This window comes from Apium graveolens, chromosome 3 (assembly GCF_009905375.1).
Source record: "Apium graveolens cultivar Ventura chromosome 3, ASM990537v1, whole genome shotgun sequence".
Taxonomy (NCBI): Eukaryota; Viridiplantae; Streptophyta; class Magnoliopsida; order Apiales; family Apiaceae; genus Apium; species Apium graveolens.
The window spans coordinates 38,763,847-38,789,348 of NC_133649.1; the positions used below are offsets into that span (position 1 = coordinate 38,763,847).

At 36.3% G+C, this 25,502-nt stretch overlaps 1 protein-coding gene across 2 annotated transcripts in view; it reads left to right on the top strand.

Annotated features, from left to right (window-relative positions):
- The window catches only part of LOC141712155 (LEAF RUST 10 DISEASE-RESISTANCE LOCUS RECEPTOR-LIKE PROTEIN KINASE-like 2.1), a 55,850-nt gene extending 31,476 nt beyond the window's left edge, over positions 1-24,374 (top strand). For both annotated transcript variants that reach the window (XM_074514979.1, XM_074514980.1), the window contains 3 exons: positions 22,304-22,339; positions 22,455-22,582; positions 23,349-24,374. In XM_074514979.1, coding sequence (XP_074371080.1) covers positions 22,304-22,339; positions 22,455-22,582; positions 23,349-24,374 — 1,190 coding nt within the window. The remainder of the gene's footprint in view (positions 1-22,303; positions 22,340-22,454; positions 22,583-23,348) is intronic.
- The last annotated feature ends 1,128 nt before the right edge of the window (positions 24,375-25,502 follow it).

Genomic DNA, 25,502 nt, shown 5'->3' on the forward strand with positions numbered 1-25,502 from the left:
CTTGGCTATCCGTTGATGGTGTAGCTTTACTTAGAAATAAGTCTAGTATTGTAGCATATTTCAGTCTCTGTATTTAAAATTGTAATTCTTAGAAGTTGAGAGAAACTATGAGTCATGTTGACTACTAGATGATATGCAGATAGGAAGGCCAATTGTAAATATTTCATGCCTTGTAATTTTGTATAATGAAGTGGTATCAACGGATGACTTAAAAGACCTTCAACGGATGAGAAGCTAAGCTTCAACGGATGTCTCTAAAGCTTCAACGGATAACATCCTTCAACGGATGAGAGCATCAACGGATGAAAGCTTCAACGGATAACATCCTTCAACGGATGAAGTCATCAACGGATGAAAGCTTCAACGGATGTTCTGCTAATCAGCCGTTGATAAGTGGTAGTTGTACCTACAAGCAGAGGCACGTGGGTTGACAGAGAAAACTGAGATGTGGTAGCCGAATTTCAGGATCAACAGAAAAAGCAGCCGTTCTTCTTTTGTACAAAGTTGCAATAGTCAACAAAGTACTTGAGTGAACAGGAAAGAAGCAAGTGAAGAACTTATTTTACTATTGTAATTTTATATTGTTTTTCACTTGTACACTTGGTAATATATATGAACCAAGAAGAAGCTAGTAATTAGATAGATTTTTCCAGAGCTGTTAAGAAATATCTTGAGAGAAAATTCATCTAGTTTGTACTAGGATGCAGCTGTGATCAACATTGTTGAACACAGATTTTCTAATACACCATCTCTGGTGGAACAACAAATCCACCAGAAAAGTTTTTAAGGTCTGTTGTGTTCTTTACATTTGTGCTTGAATATATATCTGTCTGTATTAGCTTAAAGCAATTCACACACTTGTTCTTCTTGAACACACAACTTTATAAACTGCTCAAAACTTGAAAAAGTTTTGAGATTTACATTCAACCCCCCTTCTGTAAATCTCATTGTTAGTCTTCTAGGAATAACAAGTATCTAATTTGCATAGAACTACGCATAGTAAATGGTAAGCAAGTGATTAAATTAGATAGGCTTGACACGAGATCCATGCCTTGTATTTAATCGGGATATTGTAGGGCAGAAGGAGTTTATTGTACGGTAACTATTCACTGAATAGGTTCTTGGTATTCTAAGCAGTGAATTCATATTATCCGGATAGTCGCGATATGCTGAGAAGTATCCCTCACGATGTAGAATAAATGTGATTAATTAATTAATCATATTTAATAAATTAGAGAATTTATATAAATAATGATAAAATAGTTTTATTATTATTTATTTCTACTACCGGCTTAATATTGAACCTACAGGGTCACACCATAAAAAGAGAATGATTTAATGGTGGAGGAATTAATTAATAATGGCTAATAATTATTTATTTATGAAATAAATAATTAATTGGCAAATTTAATAATTGATTAAATGAGATTTAATTGATTATAAATTAATTAAGAAAAGTTCTTAATATTATTAATTAAGGATTTAATTTTTGGAAATTAAATCAAGAGAGAGAATTATTTCTAAAGTGTTTAGAAAAAGGATTAATAATTAAAAGGTGTTTTAATTATTAATGAAAATAATAAATGGGATAATAATAATATTATTTATGGGAAAATTTCAGCTAAAATTTTGCCTATAAATACACTATTATAGACCCTATTTTATTCTAACCCCATCGAAACCCGAAAACCCAAAAAGTTTGGAAAACCCAATTCTCTCCACCTCCTTCCTCCTCCTTAACATCGTTTTCTTGGTGGATACCGGTGGAGTGCTTCACACTTGAGGAGCAACTGCTAAGGATCTCTGATAGTTGTCTCCGAATTATTTTAAAAGGTTAGATTCGATCCCTCGAACTTTTATTCACGATTTATATGCTTATATTTGGATTTTGTATGTGTAAAAGTGTTTTTCCATGCCCCCGCTGCGTTAAAAATCCAACAATGGTATCAGAGCATAGGTTGTATGCATATAGATCTGTGGTAAAAATTTCAGAATTTTATGTGCTTGTATGAATTAATTATGATTTTTACAAGTTATATCATGGATTAATTTTGTCTGAAGAGAAATCGTTTCTCATAATAATTTTGAATGTTGATCTGGGTTCTACAAGTGTTGTAGATCGTCTGGGTATTTTTTTCATAATTTTAGGATGTATAGATTTTTTATTATGAATTTTTGAAGTTGTTTCAATTAAAATTCATAATTAAATAATTATATATATATAAATTGTATGTATGTATGTATATATCTGTATATACTGTGTTTGTACTGTGCTGTTATTCGGCTGTCAGCAAAGCAAGGTACAGGTCTGACATGCACGGCAACCGAGGAGAGAAAAGAGTGGCTGCTGCGAAAACGAAAAAAAAAAATAGGAGTGTAACGCATTCCGGGAATGCGTTACACACCTGTAGCGCATTCACGGAATGCGTTACACCCTTTAATGGCTTAAAAGGGGTGTAACGCATCACCGGAATGCGTTACATGGCTAGTAACGCGTTCCTGTAATGCGTTACAGCCCGACTGTTGATTTTAAAATTGATTTTCTGGGAGTTTCGTAACTCCGTTTTGGGCGTGCAATATACCGTTGGATTCGTTTTTCCGAGACGGATCTAATGGAGTGTTCAATTTTAGTTTATATAAAAGTTTTGAACTATTTATATTTCCATGAAGTGTTTTAAAGCTGGTTTTGACTGTTTAAGTTGCTTTTAAATGCTTAATGTGATACATAGAGATGTATAATAGTTAGACTAATATGCTAGATGATGTAACATGCCTACCTTGATGTTTATTAATGTTTATATATGTGATATATGCTTAGTTTATCATGCGATGATAGATATAGGTGAACTTAAACGAACATAAGGCGTTTGTTAGACAACCTAGTATAGTGAAATTGTTTCATAACCTTAATAACAATATTATGAATACAATCATGAGATTCTTGTGTTTATGAAACACGTAATTGAATATGAATTTTCGATATGAGAGAAAGGATGATTCTGTCAACAACAGATTTCTATCTGTAAGAAAGGGTTATTAAGTGACGCCTCTTGACAATGCTCCACCCGATCTGGGAATCGTCTGATTATTGATTATTGATTTGAAATATTTAATTTAAAAGGAAGAATCTCTTTATAATATGATTATGATTGTAACGTAATATAATCCCTCTAAAATTAAATAATATCAAGTAGTAATTGGCCAATGACACAACGGGCTTGTGTCGGTCTTAGCCTTCCAACATGATAGAAAAGTAGTTCTTATTTTTGAATCATTGTCGGTTCGTGCCACAGCCGAGGGCTTTGATTTTGAAATAAGAAATACTTGTCTATTACATAGAGATGTGTACATTGAATAAGAATCTAAAGGTCGGTACGTGCTACAGCCGTGGGCCTTTGGGGACTGATTCAACTGTACGGAATGTTGGGTTAGACTTGACTTAGAATATTGAGTTTGTCGTGCTACAGCCGAGACTCAATTATTCAAGAGGCTAAAGTTTGATTAGGGAATAACATGAGATGTAATTGACAAGAGTTGTCTGCCTATTGAACATTGCATGGCGGTTCGTGCTACAGCCGGGGTTGTGTAATGGAATGTAGGATCCTTATTCCCACTAGCATTATGAATGCTTAATTTTTCACGTAGGGGGTTGAATAAATTAGGAAAACTAGTGGGAGCCACTTATGAATAAAGACCCGATTCATATAGTGTTTTTGAAATAAAATCGAATATTAGCTAAGTGTTGTTATGTGTTTATCATTTACAGATTTACTTTGTATGTTATGTCTTCTGCACTATCACTCAGGAGCATACTGGATGCTCACAAATTGACTGGTCCTAATTATGCTGACTGGCTTCGAAACTTGAGAATTGTTCTCAGGATTAAGAAGTTGGAATACGTGATTGACTCACCTAAGCCTACTGAACCTGCTAGTGATGCACATAATGATGAACACGTTGTGTATCGTAAGTGGATAGATGATGCGAATGTTGCTCAATACATCATGCTAGCTTCCATGAACATTGAGCTACAGAAGCAACATGAGCATATGGATGCTCACACTATCCTAATGCATCTACAAGAGTTGTATGATGTGGCGGGGAGGACAGCTCGATATGAGATATCGAAGGAGTTGTTCGGTTGTAGGATGTCTGAGGGATTATCTGTGAATGACCATGTACTTAAGATGATCAATTTGATTGAACGTCTTGGACAACTTGGTTTTGCCATGGATGGGGAGCTGAGCCAAGACTTGGTCTTGCAATCGCTTCCGAGTTCGTTCTCGCAGTTTGTTGTGAACTTTCACATGAATAAGTTGGATGTCAGCCTGCCTGAACTCCACAACATGTTGAAGACTGCGGAATCGAATTTTCCCCCTAAGAAGAGTTCTGTTCTTCTAATTGGTGAAGGTTCCAATCCTAAGAAAAGGAAGAGGAACTCTTCCAAGAAGAAGAAAGTAGGTGAGAAAACGCCGGTTCCACCAAAAGCTGAAGACCCCAAGAGCAAAGTTGTTTGCTTTTACTGTAACAAGGTGGGGCACTGGAAGAGGAACTACAAGGTTTATCTTGCAGAATTGAAGAAGAAGGGTAGTGAGACTACCGCTTCTGATTCAGGTATGTTCATGATAGAAGTGAATATGTCATTTCTACTTGGGTATTCGATACCGCCACTGGTTCTCATATCTGCAATTTGTTGCAGGGACCAAGGAGAAGTAGGACTCTTGAGGAAGAGGAGGTGATTCTACTGATGGAAATGGAGCAAGAGTTGCTGCTAAAGATGTAGAATCATTTCATTTACATAGGCATACGGGCAAGACTATTGTTTGAAATAATTGTTATTTTGTTCCCTCGATTGTGAGGAATATTATTCCCAAGTTAGACTTGGCTGGATTTTCATTTATTATTGAGAATAATGAATGTTCTATTCTTAGAGATAATATTCTTTATGGACGTGGTACTTTAAATAATGGTCTGTATATATGTGACATAATTTACTTCAGATTGAACAAACTAGTAAAAGAAAAGGGATGATGAAAATCTCACTTTATAGTGGCACTGCAGTCTCCATTTAGTGGACATGGAGAGAGGGCTGCAGATTTGCTAGGAATGGTACACACAGATGTATGTGCACCAATGTCTAAGCAAGCCATAGGTGGATTTTCATACTTCATTACTTTCATAGATGATAGATCTAGATTCGGATATGTGTTTGATGAAACACAAGTCTGAGACCTTTGAAAAGTTCAAAGAGTAATAAGTATGAAGTGGAGAAACAACCAAACATAGTATCATAACTCTTCGATCAGATCGAGGTGGTAAATACTTTAATGGAGTGTTTCTAGATTATCTCTAAGTAAATGGTATAATCTCCCACTGGACTCCTCCAGATTGGTATCTGAAAGGAGAAATCAAACTTTGTTAGACATAGTTCGGTCCATGATGAGCTATGCAAATCTTCCAGTATTCCTATGGGGTTATGCATTGGAAACCTCAACATATTTACTGAATATGGTGCCTTCCAAATCTGTTCCTCAAACTCCGTATGAGATATGGAAAGTAAGGAAACCGAGTCTTAAACACGTTAAGATTTGGGGATGTCTAGCTTATGTCAAGAAAGTTGACCAAGATAAGCTGGAATATCGATCCGTAAAATATAGTTTTGTGGGATATCCTAAAGATATTTTAGGGTATTACTTTTACACCGATCATCGGGTGTTTGTATCCAGACATGCTACCTTCTTGGAAAAGGAGTTTATCCTTGAAGGAAACAGTGGGAGCAAAATTGAACTTAATGAAGTTCAAGAAGCACAAACTGCTACAGATCGAGTGGAAACACCTGTTCTGACTGAACAACCTTTTATGGAACAACCCATTCATAGATCAGGGAGAGTGTCTCGCCAACCTGAGAGGTAATATGGCCTTGTCATTGAGAATGACAATGAGTTGTCAATCATTTGATGATGACGACCCTGTGACCTATAATGAGGCTATGAGTAGTGTTGACTCAGAGAAATGGCATAGTGCCATGAAATCCAGAATGGAATCTATGTATACGGTATACAAAAGATAGATTATAGCAGATGGCCAGGTGGAGACCTATAAGGCCAGGCTTTTGGGAAAAGGATTCAAACAAAGGCAATGGATTGACTTTGATGAAAATTTTTACATGTAGCCCTGTTAAAATCAGTTCGGATTTTGCTTGCGATTAATGTGGTTTAAAGCAAGCTTCTCGTAGATGGAACATCCGTTTTGATGAGACAATCAAAGAGTTTGATTTTATCAAAAACGTGGATGAACCATGTGTCTACAAAAGGGTTAGTGGGAGCGCGGTAACATTTCTTGTATTGTATTGAATTAGAGTTGACACACATAACAACATAGCAGACCCACTCACAAAGCTACTTTTTGAAAGTCACTTTGATCGTCATAAAGATGAGATGGGTATTAGATACCAGAGTGATTGGCTTTAGTACAAGTGGGAGATTGAAAGGAATATGTCCTAAGTCCAATCATGTATTAGGATTTAGGAATAACTTTTATGTAATCTGTTTTGATTTCATTGATATTAATAAAGACTTGTTTTGTTTTTATTACGGGCTTTATCTATTTAAGTGTTTAAATAAGATATACCATAGTTTAGAGTAAAGCTTTTTATGGATTATGATGAGATCATAATAGTGAGACCTAAAAAGATGATAACTCTAAACTTAAATAGTTCCTGGTCATAGGATTAATAACTGGTAATTAATAATCCGCAAAGATCGGTACATACTATGCTTGCTTCATTATGAAGGATGTCTGTTCTCATAGACATTTGTGTGGAGACACTATAGCTAGTATGTAGGTGCTTATTATAGAATAAGTTCACTGAACATGACTCGCAAAGCTGAACAACTGATGGAGTTCACTCACGTGTCAGCAGTTGTTCGCTTAGTGATAGTTGTACAAGTATCCTTAGACTTGAGGTCATCATAGTCATCTTGTGTACACTGAACTATACTTTGGTTTAGTTCTTAGTCTCCAGGGACAATTATTAGGGCTCTTCTGGGTATAGGAATTTGTACACGAAGATAGTGTATGATCAATAAAGGATCTACCCCTTCCAGTGAAGGAAGCGAATGTTCAAGGCTGATCCACTTATGCTAGTTCAGGAATCTCTGGCCAGAGTGAATGAAATTAGAAAGGAGTTTCTAATTTGCATAGAACTACGCATAGTAAATGGTAAGCAAGTGATTAAATTAGATAGGCTTGACACGAAATCCATGCCTTGTATTTAATCGGGACATTGTAGGGCAGAAGGAGTTTATTGTACGGTAACTATTCACTGAATAGGTTCTTGGTATTCTAAGCAGTGAATTCATATTATCCGGATAGTCGCGATATGCTGAGAAGTATCCCTCACGATGTAGAATAAATGTGATTAATTAATTAATCATATTTAATAAATTAGAGAATTTATATAAATAATGATAAAATAGTTTTATTATTATTTATTTCTACTACCGGCTTAATATTGAACCTACAGGGTCACACCATAAAAAAAGAACGATTTAATGGTGGAGGAATTAATTAAAAATGGCTAATAATTATTTATTTATGAAATAAATAATTAATTGGCAAATTTAATAATTGATTAAATGAGATTTAATTGATTATAAATTAATTAAGAAAAGTTCTTAATATTATTAATTAAGGATTTAATTTTTGAAAATTAAATCAAGAGAGAGAATTATTTCTAAAGTGTTTAGAAAAAGAATTAATAATTAAAAGGTGTTTTAATTATTAATGAGAATAATAAATGGGATAATAATAATATTATTTATGGGAAAATTTCAGCTGAAAATTTTGCCTATAAATACATTATTATAGACCCTATTTTATTCTAACCCCATCGAAACCCGAAAACCCAAAAAGTTTGTAAAACCCAATTCTCTCCACCTCCTTCCTCCTCCTTAACATCGTTTTCTTGGTGGATACCGGTGGAGTGCTTCACACTTGAGGAGCAACTGCTAAGGATCTCTGATCGTTGTCTCCGAATTATTTTAAAAGGTTAGATTCGATCCCTCAAATTTTTATTCACGATTTATATGCTTATATTTGGATTTTGTATGTGTAAAAGTGTTTTGCCATGCCCCCGCTGCGTTAAAAATCCAACAACATGGAGAAACCAAAGCAAGATCACTTAATGGCAGCTAAACGAATTTTGAGATACATAAAAGGTACGCTTGATCATGGCTTATTTTACACGCATTCTCAAGATTCAAAGTTAGTTGGCTACTCAGACAATGATTATGGCGGTGATTTGGATGACGGAAAAAGCACATCGGGATATGCTTTTCATATTGGCTCAACAATATTTTCGTGGTCATTATAGAAGCAACAGACAATTGCCCTCTCAACATGTGAGGCAGAATACATCGCAGCAGCAGCGTGCGCATGTCAGGCTATGTGGCTAGGCTACATATTGGGCGAGATAAATCTCGTAAAGGAAGGTCCGATTCAAATTTACGTGGATAATAAATCCGCTATTTCTCTCGCGAAAAATCCAGTGTCACACAGTCGCAACAAGCACATCAATATTAAGTATCATTTCCTTCGCGAACAAGTAAATGAGAAAATTGTGGAGTTGGTGCACTGCAGGACTGAAGAAAATTTAGCGAATATTTTCATAAAGCCATTGAAACCAGATGTCTTTTATAAAATGAAAGAGAAACTCGGAACGCAAGTCGAGTTTGAGAGGGAGTGTTAGAATTCAAACCCATCTTGGCATTTACACCAGAGTTGCTAAGTTCTGGTTGTGGGCTGTCAACATGAAAGGTCAAATACGTGTTTAATAACTCCAGGTTGATAAAATGCAGCAGCTCCACATAATCTGGATGACCTTTGAAGTCAAATAAGGAGGCTGTCTTGTTTGAAGTGAAGCAGATAGAAATAAACGGAAGAAAGATACAAATAGAAGTAAGATTAATATTAACCATGTAAAAAGTAAAAGAGCAGCAACTTGGTCAAATAAACAACTAGGTGTTTTTAGGAAGCAGTAATATCAAGGTAAGGAAATAAAGGTGGTGAAACATGTGAATGTAAGAAAAAATTACAACAACTCCTGGAATCAAGGTAGGCTATTAGAGTTTGCAAATACTAGGCTGAATAGTAAACCAGGAATTGAATGATAAGTGATGTAAGGCATGATGTATACCTTAGTTTTAAGGCCTATAAATAGCTTAAAGTGCTGTCTTGTAAATATATATATAACAATCGAGTAAAAAAGTACAACAGCAGTTGTAAGAAGAAAAGAAGAGCTATAACTCAGAGTGAGAAGGCCGTAGCCTTGTGTGATAAAAAAGCTATAGTTTTCATATCAATAAATACAAGCGTGTGTTTATTAATACAAATATATCTTATATTCATATATTTTGTATTTCGAGTTTAAAATAATTTGAGTGAGCCCATTTACGTTTCCATCACTTTTGGCATGACAACATTCCATTGTTTGCCAAAATAGATTCACAAGAAATATGTGCGTTATTGGAAATTAATCTAACTTGTTTTTTGTTTTAAAGTTTTTGTTTATTTGTTTTAGATCCTTGTACGCAGTAAAGACTAGGTCAAGTTGATGGTTGCGTTTTTGTAGGACGGTAGCAGAGTGAGTGTGTGTTTGCTCCGCGTTAGCAGTCTTCTGTTAGTAGTTCCTGTTTTAACTTCATCATTTTAGATGAACAGCTCTTATTTAAACCCATGTAATCGTTTCAGTTCAGCAGAAGGAAGTTTCCTTTTCTCACTTTAATATCTTTACGTTACAAACAATATATCAATATTCATACAGACTATCTTGTGTTTCTATATGTGGTATCAGAGCATGCAGGTTGTGTATGCCTAAATATCACCAAAACACATAAACAAAGCTATGGAGATAACCAAGACAAAAGAAGGCTATGTGAGTTTAAGCTATCCAATGCTAACGAAAAGTAACTATACAACATGGTCCCTGAAAATGAAGGTTTTCATGAAGGCGCAAGGTGTTTGGGGTGCGATCGAAGGAGACCCAAAGACTGTAGTTGATAAGAGGAAGGTACAGATCGCTCCTGCATCTATAAACCAAGGCGTTCCAGAAGAAGTATTGCTGAGAAAGAAACCGCAAAGGAAGCTTGGGAAGCCATTAAAACGATGTGTGTAAAGAGCAGAGCGAGTGAAAGAGGCTAAGGTACAAACGTTAAAAGGAGAATTTGAGTCTCTTACCATGAAGGAGACAGATAACATCGATGATTTTTGTATGAAGCTGAGCGGGATAGCAGCCAACATACGGGTTCTTGAAGAAGTGATGCAGGAGTCAAACGTTGTGAGGAAGATCCTACGTGTAGTCTGTTGGGTTCCGAAGGCATAAAACGCAGCGGATAAACGTAAATAAAACAAAAATTCGAAACCCAAAAACAGGATCCATGTATAATTATGGGCAGATTATGGAGATAACGAATCATACCTTTCAAGAGATTAACTTTTACGAACTCAACGGAGATCCTAGCTATCACGCTTTGTGTCTACCTCTCGGAGAAACACCTCTATGGTATCCACACGAGCACCTTCAAGAACGTCTCACGAACTTGACTACGGAATGGATGTACTAGCCTCCTTCTTGACGATCTGAATTGCCTCTGCCTCTCTTTGCTGCTAGGGTTTTCTTAAAAAACGTTTAAGCCTCTTTAACCTCTCATTATCTATTTATAATGACTGATTAAAAAGGCCCATAATAGCAAAGCCCAACCCTAGTAGGTATTGGATTAAATAATAAAAACGAATTTCTATTATTTAATTAATAACTAAGTCATACTTAATTATTATGGGCAAAAACATTCCTTTTAATTCGAATTTATATTATCTCAATTAAGTCTTACTTAATTATAATAAAATTCAAATAATCATCAATTAATTTAAATCCATAATTTAAATTAACTATTCCATTAAGTGCTCTATTTGTGCGACCCTATAGGCTATTATTTAATTGGCAATAATTTTATTCTCTAATAAAATTATAAACAATGAGCGGTATCTAGTAATACATCATTGTTACCCAATTAAACAATAATTAAATCGTGATTAGATAAAACCTTTCGTGATTAATGTTTTTCCATGTAATATAATCCCTTTAACCATACATATTATAGATTAAACTCGAGGCATGTATTTAGTCATCCTCTTCAACATTTAATCTGGGTTTACTTGATGCATGAGTAGATTATTGAAACAAATCATTATTTGAGCATGGCCATGCTTTTATAATCTCACTCAATCAAGAGGCCAATAATATCTCTCCTAATTATAGGAGGGTTAAATCCTTTATCTATCATTCATATTTCTCATACGACTCATGATATACCCGATGTCCACTTTTATCATCACCCGATCAAAAGTAACTTTTAATGTAGTCAAAGTATATTAATCCTCGTATAGAAATATAATGATTTCAAGTCAAAGGATCGTTACACCATTATCACTGTGAGTCTTTCTTATGACTTTATTAAACATGAAGAATCTCACTGTGGGTCTGTCCAGTACCATGTACTCTCACATGTACCTATGTATTGACTTCAGTATCCCCATACTTATAACCAATGAGATGTGGTTATCTTGTCAAACAACATACTAGTCTATCTATGTATTATTATTGTCCTATATAATAATACTCGACTAGGGACCTTTAAGAATATGATATATTATATAATCTCAAGTTCAAGTCATGTACTTAAACTATACAATTTGTATCATGATTCTAAGGACATTTATTATGCTAACAAAATATCGCAGTAATTAAGGTCATAATAAATACATTTATTGAATGATCAACTGACATAAAGATAAAAGAATAATGTATTGCCTCTAGGGCACCTACACTAACAATCTCCCACTTGCACTAGAGCCAATCACCCATATATCTAATACCCATGGAACTAGTGTGACCATCGTGCTTCTGCTGCGACAAGCCTTTGGTCAGTGGGTCTGCAATGTTATCATTTGTGTGCACTTTACATATGTGTATATCACCCCTTTCATTAATCTCTCGAATAAGGTGAAATCTCCTGAGTATATGTTTAGCCCGGGAGTGTGATCTAGGTTCTTTAGCCTGTGCAATGGCTCCATTATTATCGCAGTATAGATCAATGGGATCTGCGATCGATGGAACCACTCCCAAAACAGAAATGAACTTTCGAATCCAAACGGCCTCCTTAGCTGCTTCACAAGCTGCAATGTACTCAGCCTCCATTGTAGAATCAGCTACTGTTTCTTGCTTTGAACTCTTCCAGCTCACAGCACCTCCGTTTAGACAAAACACAAAACCAGACTGTGATACAGTATCATCTCTGTCTGTTTGGAAACTTGCATCGGTGTAACCTTTTACAACGAGTTTCTCTTCTCCTCCATACACCAAGAATGAATCTTTAGTTCTTTTCAGGTACTTAAGAATATTCTTAACTGCCGTCCAGTGACCTTCACCCGGATTAGACTGGTATCTGCTCGTCATGCTCAAAGCATACGAGACATCTGGGCGAGTACATACCATTGCATACATGATAGATCCAATTGCTGAAGCATATGGAACTTTATTCATGTGGTCCTTCTCATCCAATGATTTCGGACATTGGTCCTTAGAGATCGTTATCCCTTGAGACACAGGGACATATCCCCTTTTTGCATTTTGCATTCCAAAACGATGCAAAACCTTATCAATGTATGTGCTCTGACTTAGACCGATCATCCTTCTAGATCTTTCTCTATAGATCCTCATTCCTAGAATGTAGGATGCCTCTCCTAGGTCTTTAATGGAGAAATTGCTCCCTAACCACGTCTTAACAGCCTTTAGAGAAGGTATGTCATTCCCCATTAGTAGTATATCATCAACATATAGTACTATGAATGCCACATAGCTCCCATTAACCTTCTTGTAAACACACGGTTCATCTTCGTTTTGAACAAAGCCATACTCTATGACTATTTCATCAAAACGGATATTCCATCTCCTAGAGGATTGCTTCAATCCATAAATGGATCGACGCAATTTACATACCTTGCCAGCATTCCTTGGATCGACAAAACCCTCAGGTTGTGTCATGTACACATCCTCTTCAAGGCTTCCATTAAGGAAGGCTGTTTTGACATCCATTTGCCAGATTTCATAATCATGGAATGCTGCAATGGCAAGTAAAATCCTTATAGACTTGACCATAGCCACTGGTGAGAAAGTTTCATCATAGTCAATACCATGAATTTGTTTGAAACCTTTTGCAACCAGCCTAGCTTTATAGGTCTGAACATTTCCATCCATGCCCTTTTTCTTCTTAAAAACCCATTTGCACCCTATGGGTTTTACCCCTTCAGGTGGATCAACCAAAGTCCATACTTGGTTTTCGTACATGGAATCTATCTCGGATTTCATGGCTTCAAGCCATCTCTTAGAGTCTGGACTGTTCATAGCATCTTGGTATGTGAGAGGCTCATCTTCATCTATGAGCATCAAATCACCACACTGAGTCATGAGAAATCCATATCTCTCTGGCTCATGGCGAAATCTACCAGATCTACGAACAACCTGTGTTTGTTGAGCATTATCATTATTCTGCTCTTGTTCCACTTCAGGTTCAATGCTATTTTGCGGTTCTCGATCTTCATCGAGATCTATAGTTCTCCCACTGTTTCTTTTGGAAACAAAATCTCTTTCCATGAAGACAGCATCTCGAGCAATAAACACTTTCTGCTCAGAAGGACTATAAAAATAATACGCCTTTGTTTCATTAGGGTATCCTACAAAAATGCACTCTTCGGATTTAGGTCCAAGCTTGTCAGATTCTTGACGTTTCACAAATGCCTTACATCCCCAAACTTTCATAAAGTTCATGCCTGACCGTTTCTCTTTCCATATCTCATATGGAGTCTTTTGAACCTTCTTAGTAGGAACACGGTTAAGTGTGAAAGCCGCTGTTTCTAGAGCATAACCCCAGAAACTAATTGGAAGATCTGCATGACTCATCATCGATCGCACCATGTCCAACAAGGTGCGATTTCTCCTCTCTGAAACTCCATTCCATTGAGGTGTTCCTGGCGGAGTGAGTTGCGATACAATACCACACTCTTTCAAATACTCTCTAAATTCGGTGCTTAAGTATTCACCCCCACGATCGGATCGTAAGATCTTAATACTTGCATCTCCGCCAATTTGCTTCTCTACTTCAACCTTGTATTCTTTAAATTTTTCAAAAGAATCGGATTTGTTCTTCATAAGATATACATATCCATATCTACTGAAATCATCAGTAAATGTTATGAAGTAGTAGTAGCCTCCTCTAGCCATTACACGCATTGGGCCACATACATCACTATGTATTAGCTCCAGACGTTTAGTGGCCCTTTGACCCTTACCAGTGAAAGGGGCTTTAGTCATCTTACCAAGCAAACAAGATTCGCATTCTTGGTATGATTCAAAATCAAACTTATCCAAGTATCCATCCTTATGTAATTTGGATATGCGTTTCTCATTTATGTGGCCTAGACGACAATGCCAGAGGTATGTTTGATTTGAGTCATTTATTTTAAGTCGTTTGTTTTCTATATTACAGACAGGGTTATCTAAATCAAGAACATATAAACCATTAAATAAACGCGCAACACCATAGGTTAAATCATTCAAAGCAAAAGAGCAACTGTTGTTCTTTATTGTAAACGAAAAACCTTTCTTGTCCAAACAAGAAACAGAAATAATGTTTCTGCGAATCGCAGGCACGTAAAAACAGTCTTCTAGTTCTAAAACAAGCCCAGAGGGCATAGATAAATAATAAGTCCCTACAGCTAAAGCAGCAACTTTTGCTCCATTGCCTACTCTTAGGTCCACTTCTCCCTTAGCCAGAGTTCTACTTCTCTGCAGGCCCTGCACATTTATACAAATGTGAGAAGCACATCCAGTATCAAATACCCAGGATGTAGAAATAGACAAATTGACTTCTATAACATAAATACCTGATCCAGAAATCTGAACTGCTTTCTTTTTCTTCAGATCCTCCAAGTAAATTGGACAGTTTCTCTTCCAGTGACCATCTTTCTTACAGTAGTGACATTCACCCTTGGCCACACCACCTTTAGGCTTTAAAGCCTGTTTGGGACCTGACTTTGGCTTGGTTGTAGAATCAGATCCAATCTTCTTCTTACCCTTCCATTTTCCCTTCCCTTTGGCCTTACCTTTATTTCCCACCATCAGTATGGGAGCAGGTTCAGCTGTCTTCATGTTGGTCTCATATGTTCTCAACATATGCAACAATTCAGTAGGTGTTTTGTCAAATTCATTCATATTCTAGTTCACAACAAACTGAGTGAATTTGTTGTTCAAAGAATTCATGATTAGGTCAATACCAGTTTCCGGACCAATCGGGAAACCCAAAGTTTCAAGGTACTCAATGTAACCAATCATCTTCAGAACATGTGGGCCAACTGGTTCACTCGCCCCTTGTTTGCAATTAAAAAGTGACTTACTCGTGTTGAACCTTTCTTGACGAGTTTGGCTTGCAAACATGCTTTGCAAGTGCTCATTGATAGTATATGCATCCATATGCACATGTTGTCTTTGAAGCTCAGCACTCATAGTTGCCAACATAAGACATGCAACATCATTTGCATCATTCTCATCCTTTGTGCGTGCTGCTCGTTCATCAGCAGTAGCACCCTCAGGAAGGGGGCCTGGAGGAGGAATATCAATGATATGAAGCTTGCGCTCCTGCCTGAGGACAATCCTCAAATTCCTCTGCCAGTCTAGGAAGTTGTTTCCTCCTGTCAGCTTGTCCTTCTCAAGGACTGAACGTACGGATAGTGTGTTTGTGTTGTTTGCCATTACTCAGTATCTACAATAATAAAAGCGCAAAATAAACATTAGATTGTCTGAGTTAAAATTTTATGTTCATATGATTATGATATATTCGTAATATATCTCCCACTATTTTTTTTTATCAAATTAATAGCCCTAACTATTAATTCGGAAAGTATATCCCATAAATCTTTCTAGTGAGCCAAGATCCATATTTCGTCATGTTCTAAGTCAACCACTGGTATCCTTAAAACATGATTATTTAGGTAGACAACAGTTGTCAATTATATCATATATAATTCTTGGATAATTTGGTGAACAACAATTGATCTTATCTATCTAATAGATTTTTAACCAAACTCTATGCTTCTAAGTTCATAATAGTTGAATATAACCGTTTATATTCACCTTATTATGATGACTCAGTTAAGTTAGACCCAATGATACAACGTCCGAATATAACCGTTTATATTCGTCGCATTTCACCATGATAGATAGGAGTCCCCTGCCACTGACAGCCCTTCCCCTTATCGATCTAGGATTTAATGAGTGTTCATTCATTGGAAAGCATCTGATTAAAACTTAATATTTTTACTTAGGGATTTTAATTTAGAACGATCATGATCCCATCATAAGAGATTCCCAATTTTTCCTTGAATAAAATACTTCAAATCAATACTCGTCAATGGTTTGATTTCCAGGTAGTGGAGGAGTCACATCGGTCTCGCTTAAAACCCACAGCCTTACAAGTTCTATGAACCCGTTGTTGACAAAATCGCCCCATGTCAGAAATAAAGAAAATTCGTATTTTATTCCGTGTTTCATAAACACGAGAATCTCATGATCGTTTGTTAATTTTAAATCTTGAGTCGTTACAGATTTTATCTTGTTTAAAGGCATGGCATGGGTGATGTATCTAATACATACATACATCATTAATCTAATTAAAACATGCATTTTTCTACTCTACACATACTATTTATACATCATATGAAAAGTACGTAAAGTAAACGTGCAATAGTTATGGCCCAATCCTATGTGATCTTTTCAGGCTAATGAAAAGATCAAGGTCAATCTATGGTGTAAAAATAACTATTACATATGTCTTCTCTATTGCTTCCATTGTCTCCTTGGCCTCCATAGGATGCCTCCTCTTTCCCTTGTCCTTCTAGGATGTTACATTAAGAATTATACTAATGAACTTACAAAAGAACTCGAGTTACATTCGAGATAAAACAACTACAAATAGAAAACGACATGCAAGTCGTATTTATTACAAACCAAAAGAATAAACCATTACAACTAAGGTCTTAAGGCCATAACTATGCACCATGCTCAGTAACCATTAAAGAACATGATAGATCATATAAAGATGACATACTATTTATCACTTATCATGATCCAATCAAGAATAATAAATAAGTAAAGCATATGTCATAAGCACAAATTAAAAACGAAACCCTAACCACGCGGTTCGACCTCCGCGGTGAGGTCGCTGGGGGGGTTCGGGGGGGCAGCGAGCCCCCCGATGGCGGAAATTTTTGCAAAATCAAGTATCAGAATACTAGAAAAACATGTATCAGAATACTATTCCAGAAGCATGTATCAGTATACACACGATCCATATCCCAGTTACCAAAAACGTGTATCAGTATACATATTTTAAGAGATCGCATACATATGAGTTATGGCAGATCTTAAACATACTAGTATCATCATATAGATCATTAACAGATTCATCATATCATTCATATAACATAACTGTTATCATGGCAGACTCATATAACATAACTGTTATCATGGCAGACTCATCACACATGCATACTTGTAAAAATACAGTAAACACGTAACCAAATCAGCCCCTTATACACGTAGCTCTGATGCCATTGTTGGGTTCCGAAGGCATAAAACGCAGCGGATAAACGTAAATAAAACAAAAATTCGAAACCCAAAAACAGGATCCATGTATAATTATGGGCAGATTATGGAGATAACGAATCATACCTTTCAAGAGATTAACTTTTACGAACTCAACGGAGATCCTAGCTATCACGCTTTGTGTCTACCTCTCGGAGAAACACCTCTATGGTATCCACACGAGCACCTTCAAGAACGTCTCACGAACTTGACTACGGAATGGATGTACTAGCCTCCTTCTTGACGATCTGAATTGCCTCTGCCTCTCTTTGCTGCTAGGGTTTTCTTAAAAAACGTTTAAGCCTCTTTAACCTCTCATTATCTATTTATAATGACTGATTAAAAAGGCCCATAATAGCAAAGCCCAACCCTAGTAGGTATTGGATTAAATAATAAAAACGAATTTCTATTATTTAATTAATAACTAAGTCATACTTAATTATTATGGGCAAAAACATTCCTTTTAATTCGAATTTATATTATCTCAATTAAGTCTTACTTAATTATAATAAAATTCAAATAATCATCAATTAATTTAAATCCATAATTTAAATTAACTATTCCATTAAGTGCTCTATTTGTGCGACCCTATAGGCTATTATTTAATTGGCAATAATTTTATTCTCTAATAAAATTATAAACAATGAGCGGTATCTAGTAATACATCATTGTTACCCAATTAAACAATAATTAAATCGTGATTAGATAAAACCTTTCGTGATTAATGTTTTTCCGTGTAATATAATCCCTTTAACCATACATATTATAGATTAAACTCGAGGCATGTATTTAGTCATCCTCTTCAACATTTAATCTGGGTTTACTTGATGCATGAGTAGATTATTGAAACAAATCATTATTTGAGCATGGCCATGCTTTTATAATCTCACTCAATCAAGAGGCCAATAATATCTCTCCTAATTATAGGAGGGTTAAATCCTTTATCTATCATTCATATTTCTCATACGACTCATGATATACCCGATGTCCACTTTTATCATCACCCGATCAAAAGTAACTTTTAATGTAGTCAAAGTATATTAATCCTCGTATAGAAATATAATGATTTCAAGTCAAAGGATCGTTACACCATTATCACTGTGAGTCTTTCTTATGACTTTATTAAACATGAAGAATCTCACTGTGGGTCTGTCCAGTACCATGTACTCTCACATGTACCTATGTATTGACTTCAGTATCCCCATACTTATAACCAATGAGATGTGGTTATCTTGTCAAACAACATACTAGTCTATCTATGTATTATTATTGTCCTATATAATAATACTCGACTAGGGACCTTTAAGAATATGATATATTATATAATCTCAAGTTCAAGTCATGTACTTAAACTATACAATTTGTATCATGATTCTAAGGACATTTATTATGCTAACAAAATATCGCAGTAATTAAGGTCATAATAAATACATTTATTGAATGATCAACTGACATAAAGATAAAAGAATAATGTATTGCCTCTAGGGCACCTACACTAACATAGTCCTTGATAAATTTCTCCAGATAGTGGGTCGTCTTAAAGCTCACGAGGAGAGGAGGAAGGGCAGGTTGAGAGGGAAGACAGACAACAACTTCTCATGGCATCTCAGAATCAAAGAACTAGAGGTGCTTATTTTCGTGACAAAAGTAGGATCGGGTGCTACAACTGTAACACCTTGGAACAATATGCATCAGAATGTAGCAAATTTCGACGGGAAAGAGAAAAGAAGCAGGAAGTAAATATGGGAGTCGTCGAGGATGATTAACCAGTTTTATTATAATCATAAGTTTAGCCATACGGGGTCAGTTGAATAGCCATACGGACTCAGATTATTAGCCATACGGGCTCAATTGAATACCCATACGGGCTCAGATTATTAGTCATACGGGCTCAGTCGAATAAGTCATACGGGATGGAAGGTTTGCGTGAGACAAGTTTAGATTAAGAGGGTGTTGGAAATTAATCTAACTTGTTTTTTTTGTTTTAAAGTTTTAGTTTATTTTTTTTAGATCCTTGTACGCAGCAAAGGAAGTAGATGGTTGCGTTTTTGTAGGACAGTAGTGGAGTGAGTGTGTGTTTACTCCGTGTTAGTAGTCTTCTGTTAGTAGTTGCTAGTTTAACGTCACCATTTTAGATGAGCAGCTCTTATTTAAACCCATGTAATCGTTTCCGTTCAGCAGAAGGAAGTTTCCTTTTCTCACTTTAATATCTTTACGTTACAAACAGTATATCAATATCCATACAGACTAGCTTGTGTTTCTATATGTGTGTCTCTGTCACCCGTGTAAATTAAACCTGACGTATGTTTTTGTTCTTAGATTTTTACTATATATCAAAGAGGGTTTTAGGTAATTTTTTTATTTTTTTTCTTGGTTTTGATACTATAAATTGACCTCAGTCTTCGGATAGGCCATAGATTGGACGGAAGCATCAGTATGACGAATTTGACCTGGTCTTTGATACCATCCATAATTTTAATTTAGATGTAAGTTGGAAATAATTTAAAACATTCTCATTATTCTCGAGCCTAATATCTTGTTAGTACATGAAAGTAATGTCTCATTGCTAAATATCTTATTAGTACAGTTTCACTGATGTTCGGAAAGTCCAAAGATCGACTTCTCATCCGATTTGAACTCGGAAAAATCTGAAAATCTGGATTCCAAATAATGTTTGATTTAGCTCGGCCAGAGACTTCTGGTGTACAAAAACATAGTAGTGAGATTAGAGCTGTAATTCGGGTCCACTAGGTTCATTTAGTTAAAACAGCCGAGAAACGAGCCGAGTTCGAGTTTTGACAAAGTTAACTATTATATATGAAACAATGTATTTGGGTTCGAGTTCGTTGTTTCGCCGTAGAACTATTGTGCCTTACAATGCCACTCGTGAGTATTTCCTTAACCACTTTCTCAATCTCTGACTTGTGTAGATATGGGCATTTATAGGGATTTGAATTCACCGAGCTGCTATTGGTCTTTAGAGGAATTCTATGATCATGGGTTCTTCTTGGAGGTAGTCCCTTAGGTTCCTCAAATATATCTTTATACTCCTCGATAACATCGGCAATTTCTCCAGGTATGTCATTATTTTCTCTGCACTGTTGCACTGATCTCACTTGGACTAAGAAGCAAGTATATCCCTTAGTGATTGAATTACCTTTTTCTGCATCCAAAACTATCTTTACAGCTTTCTTTGATTAATGTTGTTTTAATTCCACTCTTTGTTACTGCCACAGAACACTAATGGTGTTGCTTTTGAAATCAAATACCACTGGTGATATTTATTTCATCCATTCAACCCCTAAAATCACATCATAACTCCCTACAGGTAGTACCATCACATCAGCTCTAAACATTTTGCCCGACATTTCCCAGAAAAAATCCTTGACCAACTGATCACACTTTAGTTTCTCCCCATTTGCTACTGTGACACTAATAGAGAAGTGGGTTGAGGTTTTACTCTCAGGCTCATAACAGCTGAAGTTGCAATAAAGTTGTGACTAGAGCCACTATCCACTAGAAGTTTAATTGCTTTCTTTCCCTTGTATCCTGTTAAACTGAGGGTATGAATACCATCAGTACCAGTCATGGCATGTATGGACAACCCAGGGTCTATTTCAGGAACTAATATTTCTTCAAATGGCTCCTCCCAAATAATTGACAATTCACCATTCTGGTTCTTTCGTATCAACTTCTTCCTCCATGAGAATAGAAAATAGCTGTTTGCCCTTGCAGTTATGGCCAGGAACGTATTTTTCATCACAGTGGATACACAAACCTTTACTCATTCTTTCCTTGAATTCACTATATGGAAGCCTCTTGATCCCCTTGCTACCCTGACTTTCTTTTCACTTCTGTCCACTATACGAAGGCTTGGATGCTTCAATGTTTTTTCTCTGCCAATTCTTAGTAGCACTTGTATTTGAGTTAGTTGCTGGTTTGGTTACTGCTCTGCTCTTCTTTTCCATAGCCTCAACCACGCATTCTTGTGCTCTTGCTTTGTCTCTAGCATCCTTTAGAGTGCTTGGCTTGTGCAAATAAACCGTGATCAGATTTATAGAGTTAAGGTACTGATTTAATAACGGTGGTAATATCAAGACATTAGGTATACCAGATGCAGACGTAACATTAGAATGAGCGGCTCCATGATTAGGGTTTGTAATAAAAGGAAGTCGTACCTGTTGAGCGAACAGATGGTTCTCATAGAGAGAAGAGTATGGCTGTTTGTAATCCATATCCAACTGTTCTCCCTCCATATCTACAACCAGGTTTGCTCGACTTAAATGCTCTTTTTTTAGGTTATAATCTAATTTAGGATATGAATAAAGGGGTTCTCTCAGTCTATTGTTCCACGAATGGGGTGAAGTTGAAAGTAGGAACTGCAAAATAGTAATAACAGTATTTACTTGAGAAAGTAGATAATTATGATTTCAAATCGTAAAATTTTCAATTAAAATTGTTTTAAAACATGAAGCTTGAAAATTTACATTTATTACAAACTGATAATATTTCATATTTGTGTGCTAACTTAGCTCACTCTATCGACAGGAAACAAAATGAAATTGGGACTGAAGATTGGCATAGGTAGTATGTTCATTCTTTAACATCTTTATCACCTAAATTAAATACTATAGCTTGGTGATTCTACTATTCAAAATAGAACTTGTAGTTTTATGTGTTTTTAACTTCCTCTGTGCAGCTAGTGGTGTAGTAGGATGTAGTATACTTCTTCTATTGGTTCTCATAACCTATTGTCACCGGAAGAAAAATAAATATATTTCATTTTTGTTCCCTCAAGATGCACCTTCTTATTCAAAAGACATTGAGGCTGGAAAGCAGGGGTGCGGCACTACCCCCACGTACTGCGCACTAGATACGTTCCGGTGCGGGGGTGCGCGGCGGTGCGGCTGCATACGTACGGGGTGCGCCACCCGGCGTGTCCCCATATTTAATTGACTCGATTTGTTGGGGGTGTGGGAAGGGGGTGCGGGAAGGGCAGAGACCGTAATTTTTTTTTGTTGACCTTCACTTACCGGAGCCTAATCTGAGGTTTGAGATGAGAGAGAAGTTTGAGAGGAGAGATGATTGAGCTCTAACGTCGCCGCCGTCGAGCCTGTTCTCTTCATCTCCGTCTTCAATTCCGAGTCAGTTGGCTCTGGGGGAGTCTGTGTGTATCGTGTATGTATATATGGGCTGGGCTTTTGTTGTTTTGAGTGTTTCAAAGTTAAACCGACCTGGTCTGCTAGTGTAATTCACTGCTTTCATTATTTTATCTTATTTTACATTCTTTAATACTTGTTTCTTTATTTACTTATTCTTACTATCAATTGTTATATGTGCTGAGTATTGGTTAGTTTTATCAAAAATTTAAAAATTTATATTTATTTGACTACTTTATTTATTTAAAATACAATTTTAATTATATAATATGTACTTATAAAATATATATTATCTAAAAATATATTTAAATATTTTAATATTTGCCGTATCCCCCTGCACCCGAATCCCCATATTTTTAAATTTGCCGAATTTCCGTATCCCCGCACCGCGTATCCCCGCACCCGCACCCGCACCCATGCTTCCCAGCATTGAGGCCTTCATAACGCAATATGGGTCCTCAATCCCCAAAAGATACAAGTACTCTACACTTAAGAAAATAACAAATTCGTTCGAAGAAGAATTAGGCAAAGGTGGTTATGGAAATGTGTATAAAGGCCGCTTAGCAGATGGCCGAGTTGTGGCAGTGAAGGTCTTGTATGCAACAAAAGGAAACGGAGAAGAATTTATAAATGAAGTTGCAAGCATTGGTAGGACTAGTCATGTTAATGTTGTCACTCTCCTCGGATTTTGTTATGAGGGTAAACGGCGAGCTCTACTATACGAGTTCATGTCTAATGGATCTCTAGAAAAGTTCATTCATCTTACAACCCCTTTGTTGGAAGCACATCTTAAATGGGAGAAACTGTTCAGCATTGCGATTGAGATTGCACAAGGACTAGAATACTTGCACCGTGGCTGCAACACTCGTATTCTGCATTTTGATATAAAGCCGCATAATATTCTTCTTGACAAAGATTTTCGCCCTAAGATATCCGATTTTGGGCTCGCAAAATTATACACCACAGAGGACAGTGCAGTCTCATCTTTATTGCAAGCTAGAGGAACCATTGGCTATATTGCTCCCGAAGTTGCTTGTAGAAATTTCGGACAAGTGTCTCATAAATCTGATGTCTACAGCTACGGAATGATGATTCTTGAAATGGTTGGAGGAAGAAAGAATGTTAATGCTCGAGCAGATCACACAAGTGAGATATATTATCCTCGTTGGCTGTACAAGCGAATCCAATGTGATGATGTGCTAAATTTGGCAAATGAAATTTCTGAAGAAGAAAATGAACTTGTAAGGAAGATGGTAATTGTCGGATTATGGTGCATACAGACGTATCCATCACAAAGGCCATCAATAACAAAGGTTATTGAGATGCTGAAAGGGCAGACAGCAGCCTTGGAGATACCACCAAATCCATACTTGTGTTCACTTCCGACTTCACCATCAAATTCTCAAACAAAACTGGAACTCTGCCCTCCTTCAGGAACAGAATCCATTACATCCACATAAATTTAGAAGGATGCCTCGATTGGATCATGTATATTCAGTAATCCAACTAGTTGGATAATACTTATTATATATTACTGGGTCATCTGGTGTAAAACAGGGTTGTGTACTTGTGTCCTGTTTTTGAATTGTTTCCATCTCCAAATCTTGGGTACTGAAACCTTTTATTCTTCGTAACAAAGCAGAAGATGATTATAAGGTTATCGTATCCAGGGATTTCATTTTCTCAAGTAATTACTACATTCAACACTAAATTACAGTTATATCCCGTGTATATGAGTTTTCTGCTCTGCTTTCACGTGATGAAGATGAAAGTAAGATTACTTGTCTCTGCAACCTAACCTTCTATATTATTACATATTGTTATGCTTCTACAGGACCAGTTAATCACATTAACCAAGTTATGACTATAAAACACTTTCTTAAATTATTTGTTATGAAATTGATTAAACTAATCTTTGTTTTAAACATGTAAATTTTGGTAACTTTACATTAAAATGTCTCAGTAATCAGAAAACATGCTTTTGTCTAGATTTTGGTATTGTTCGTTCACAATTCCAGAAATTCATCTAAAATGCATATGCATATCCTCTATCCCTTTGTTTAGTTCCTATATATTTGAAACAAGAGAGAGAAAGTAGGAGAGAGAATCAAGAGAGAGAAATTAGGAGAAAGTTTTCCTATTCAGGGAAAGAAGTTTGAATCAAATTCAACGGGGAAGGTGGACAAGAAGATAGCGGAGCTTCAGTTTATGTTCAACTACGCTCAGTTAGTGGACTGTGAAACGTTACAGGGAGTTATCTACAACCAAGATAGTAAGATAACGGAAGCATTGAGGCAGATCCATGTCAAAACGCTTGGTTGCATCAACATGCAAGGATCTAATAACTCAACATATGAGGCTAGAGTCAAAGAAGGACAGAAGCAAGAAATCAGGGGAGCGTTTAGGAGATCGTTTGTGGAGGTACTTCGAGATTCATTTGCAGATTTTACTCATAATCAAAATAAGAAACAGCGGTTTGAAAAAAGACAAGCTAGAGCTGAGGGAGGGAGAGTTGAATTATTTTTTAATAGGTTGCATGAGCAGGTGTCCCAGACAGAGTTTTGGAAAGCTCTTAAGCAAATTTGTCC